This window comes from Chlorella variabilis (genome assembly GCF_000147415.1).
Source record: "Chlorella variabilis unplaced genomic scaffold CHLNCscaffold_30, whole genome shotgun sequence".
Taxonomy (NCBI): Eukaryota; Viridiplantae; Chlorophyta; class Trebouxiophyceae; order Chlorellales; family Chlorellaceae; genus Chlorella; species Chlorella variabilis.
The window spans coordinates 84,704-88,919 of record NW_005435058.1 but is presented as its reverse complement, the minus strand read 5'-3'; the positions used below and the strand labels follow the sequence as shown (position 1 = coordinate 88,919).

The 4,216-nt window shown below is 67.1% G+C and overlaps 1 protein-coding gene across 1 annotated transcript in view; it reads left to right on the top strand.

Annotated features, from left to right (window-relative positions):
- The window catches only part of CHLNCDRAFT_59245 (hypothetical protein), a 37,306-nt gene that overhangs the window by 8,313 nt on the left and 24,777 nt on the right, over positions 1-4,216 (top strand). The window contains exons 14-25 of the mRNA XM_005843456.1: positions 333-398; positions 803-826; positions 1,167-1,272; positions 1,606-1,676; positions 1,893-1,958; positions 2,155-2,221; positions 2,522-2,603; positions 2,831-2,921; positions 3,166-3,219; positions 3,454-3,558; positions 3,748-3,817; positions 4,029-4,093. Coding sequence (XP_005843518.1) covers positions 333-398; positions 803-826; positions 1,167-1,272; positions 1,606-1,676; positions 1,893-1,958; positions 2,155-2,221; positions 2,522-2,603; positions 2,831-2,921; positions 3,166-3,219; positions 3,454-3,558; positions 3,748-3,817; positions 4,029-4,093 — 867 coding nt within the window. The remainder of the gene's footprint in view (positions 1-332; positions 399-802; positions 827-1,166; positions 1,273-1,605; positions 1,677-1,892; positions 1,959-2,154; positions 2,222-2,521; positions 2,604-2,830; positions 2,922-3,165; positions 3,220-3,453; positions 3,559-3,747; positions 3,818-4,028; positions 4,094-4,216) is intronic.

Below are 4,216 nucleotides of genomic sequence, written 5' to 3'. Positions count from 1 at the left end.
CGAACCCCGCCGCGAGGCGGGCCGCCTATCTGGTAGCACATGCTTGGCACGGTGGCAAGATGTCGGGCGAGCCAGCCTTTGCGTCCAAAGAACCAGACTGCCGCCACGTCAGCGTCGGCGGTACCCAACACGGGTTTTGAAACTCCTGCTTCTGCCCCACAGAGCAGGACAGAACTCCTCTGATCTAAAAATAGATCTCTAAAAATAGATGTAACAAAGGAGTTATTCAACAAGTGCAAGGGAGAAAGATCTGAAGATGTTGAAGGGAAATACTTGAAACAATATCAAAGCCCGGTACCCCCCCCCCCCCCCACACACACACACACACGCAGATCGCCGAGGGCTGCTGCAAGGTGTTTGTCAAGCAGACCGACGCCCTCACCGGCCTGTGCCTCCAGGTGGGTGCTGCGGTACATGCTGGCATGCTGGGCCGCGGTACATGCTGAAGTACAGGCTGCAGTGCTTGCTGTGCATGTTGTGCAGTACAAAAGGCCGCGCCGCGCCGCCGGGCACGCGCCTTCACCTGTGCTGCGCCTCCGTGCCCCGGGGGCACCGCCGCCAGCATGCACCTCCCCCCTGGCTTCCTGCACCCGCCTGCCTGCCCGCCTGCTTCCTCTGGAGGCCCCAGCCTGGTACCAATACCAATCTGTCATGTTCTTGGCTTGGACGGGGGTCGTTTTTGGTTGTCGTTCTCATGGCAATGCCAGGCAGCTGCCGCCCCGCCGACGCCCACGCCTGCTCGCCTGGCGACGCCCCCGGCCCCGGCCCCCTCCCTGGTCACCACCCTAAATCCCTGCTGCAGGGCGTGTCTGACGCGCACCCCAAGGTCCGCTGGGCATCCTGCCAGGCGCTGGGCCAGCTGTGCACCGACCTGGGGCCCGACCTGCAGGCAAGCGCGGGCAGGCGGGAAGGCAGAAAGGCAGCCAGAAAAGAAAGCACGGCGGCCGGGGGGGCGGCCGCGCATGGCTGTGACGCCAGACGGGCAGGCCCTCCTGCCCGCCTGCCTCCTGCCCGCCAGCCTGCCCAGTCCGCCCAGCCATACGCGCGCCCAGCCCGCCTGGGCTTGAAGAACACAGGCTGGTTGAGGGAGGTAACACAGGCTGTTCCCTCCCTCCCTCCCTCCCTCCCTCCCTCCCCTCCCTTCCCCCCCTGGCTTCCCTCTGCAGGAGGAGCAGCACGCCAAGATCCTGCCCGCCGTCATGTCGCTCATGGACGACTTTGCCAACCCGCGGGTGCAGGCGCACGCCTGCGCCGCCGTGGTCAACTTTGCGGGTGGGTTTGACCGGCCTGGATTGACCAGAGCGGTTGACCGCGCTGTGTTTGACCGACCTGGGCTCACCGCCCTAGGTCGACCGGGATGGGCGGCTGGGTGGGCCTGTGTGGGTGGGCGGTGGGAAAGAATGAGGCAGCGTGAGGGTGCAGGCCTGTGCTGAGCTGGCCAGCTGGTGGCTGGGGCTGTCTCCGGGCGGAGGCTGGCTTGACGCTGGCTGGCTGGCTGGGCGGCGCCTCCTCTGCCGGCCCTGCCGCGCTGCTCCGCCCCTGCCTGCTTACCGACACCCGGCTCCCGCTTTCCTCCCGGAACCCGCTTGCTTTCCTCCCCTACAGAGTCGTCTGACCAGGACACCATCGCTCCCTACCTGGATGCCCTCATCTCGAAGCTGCTGGCGCTGCTGCAGGTGGGTGGGTGCCGCTTTGCTGCCGCAGGCCTTGCGTTAGCTGCGGGCCGGCCGCCGCCGCGCCCGCTCGCCTGCTCGCCCTCCCAGCCAGCCTCCCCTTGCCGTGCCTGCTTGTGTGTGCCGCTGCGGGCCGCCCGCTGCGAGCCGCTGCCGCCGGCCGTTGCTGAACGCAGGCGCGCGGGCGCATGCCGCCGCCACCTTTTTCCGCTGCTGCAGCGCGGGCGGCGCAACGTGCAGGAGGGCGCGCTGACGGCGTTGGCGGCGGTAGCAGACACGGCGGAGGTGGGTGCTGGGGCTGCTGGTTGTCTGTTGTGTGGGTGCCGGGGCTGCTTGCCTGATGTCCTTGCCGGTGTTTTTGTAGGTGCTGCCCGCGGCCACGTCCCTTCAGCTCCAGCTCAGCTGCCCTGCTTTTGCGCTTGCACCCCACTGTTTTAATCCCATGATGTGCCTCACATGCTGTACCACCCTGGTACCGCAGGAATACTTCATCAAGTACTACGAGACCTGCATGCCCCTCATGACCAGCATCCTCACGCACGCCTCCGGTGGGTGCCCTGCCCCTTGTGCGGTACCGCTGGCTGCGGGCTGGTTGTACTGCTTGGCTGGACACGCGGTGTGCGGCGGCCGGCCAGACCCCGGGCTGCCGCGTCGGATACACAAAACGCAGCTGCCGGAGCTGCGGGCCCGCATGGCATGCACCTAAGCCATAAGGCTTGCCGCCAAATGACCGGTGCCGCCGCCTCCACGCCTCCCCGCGTCCGCATCACCACCCATCACCACCCACCACCACCCGCCTGCAACACCGCTCCCCCACTCATTTCTTCTCACCCCACCCTCACACGCAGGCAAGGAGCAGCAGCTGCTGCGGGCAAAAGCGCTGGAGTGTGTGAGCCTGGTGGGGCTGGCGGTGGGCAAGGAGCGGTTTGGGTGAGTGTGGCGGGGTTGGCTCTGGTGCTGTGCAGATGCTGAGCTGGCGGCGAGCTGGCGGCCTGCGTCGAGCAGTTTGGTGGCTTGCCTGGGGTTCTTTGGTGCACCATTTGAGGGCAGCGTCTGGCGTGGTGGGCACCTGCTCAACCCTGTGTTTGTGCACACGCATGCGCTGGCATGCCCGCCGGAACTGTGCCTCATGGCTGTACCGGCCGATCGTACCGCAGGAACGACGCCAAGGGCGTCATGCAGTACATGCAGCAGGTGCAGGCGGCGGGGCTGGACAGCGACGACCCGCTCTCCTCCTACATGCTGCAGGTACCGCCGTGTGCCTTGTGGTATCGCACAAATGCCCTGCATGCGGTGCATGTGCAGCCGGCGCCGCAGCTGCTGCCGGCGACGGCTGGCTTCTGCCGTGCGGTGCCGCTGGTGCAGGCAGGCAGCCTGCCTTGGGCCGCTGCCTGCTTGTACTGCCTGCGTCACGGCCTTGTGCCGCCCTCCTTCAACTCCCCCGCCGCCTGGTACTGCCTGACTGTCCTGGTACCGCCCCGTACCCCTGCAGGCGGGCGCCCGCATCTGCAAGACCCTGGGCCAGGACTTCCTGCCATACCTGCAGGTGAGGCGGTACTGGAAGTTTACGGGGGTGGTGTGTGTGTGTGTGGTGTGGGTGCGCTGGTGGGGGGCGGCAATTCGGCTGCGGCACCGGGTGCAGGGGCAGAGAGCCGGGGGTGGTGGGGGCGTGCACAGACATCCTTCCCTGCCGCGTGCCACACTCGGCGCCACCCACCGCTGTATGAACCCCTCCTTGCACGAACCCCTCCTTGCCCCTCCTTGCCCCACCGCTTCGCAGCTGGTCATGCCCCCCCTGCTGGCCGCCGCCCAGCTCAAGCCGGACGTCATCGTCAGCGACGCGGCGGACGAGGATGGCGGGGGCGAGGAGGAGGGGGACGAGGATGTGAGCATGGCCCGCTGCTGTGCCGTGGCGGTTTCCAGGGGATGAGTTTGAGCTGCACTGGTGCCCAGCCTAGGAGGATAGCAGCCTGCAGCCGGCCATGCGTCTGCCTCCGCCGGGCCGGCTGTCCCGCCGCCCACGCGTGTTGTGCCGCGCTGTACTGAACCGCCGTGTACCGCCCTTGTACCGCAGACCGAGACCTTCATCGTGAGCGGCAAGCGCGTGTCGCTGCACACGAGCGTGCTCGAGGAGAAGGCCACGGGTGGGTGCCTTCTTCTCCCGCTTCCCTGTCCTCGATTCGCTGCCCCGAGGCTGCCTGCTCGGCTTGTGAAGTTGCCCCGTGCATCGCGGCTGCCGGCTGCCTCCGCCGCGCAGCTCCCTCCCTACTGCTGTGTGCGTTTACAGTTTGACTGCGCTGCCCCCAGCTGCCCCATGCCTTTGCTCCCCACCACCCCCACCCCTCTGCCCCGCAGCCTGCAACATGATCTGCTGCTACGCCGACGAGCTGCGGGAGGGCTTTTACCCGTACGTGGAGCAGGTGCGGCGCGCTTTCCTCCCGCTTTCCTCCCGCGTTTCGTGCTGTCCTCCCTCTCATCCTTGCTGTCGACCCCCCCTCTCTTGCTTGCCACCTCCCCTATCTTGCTTTCCTCCCCCCTCCCTT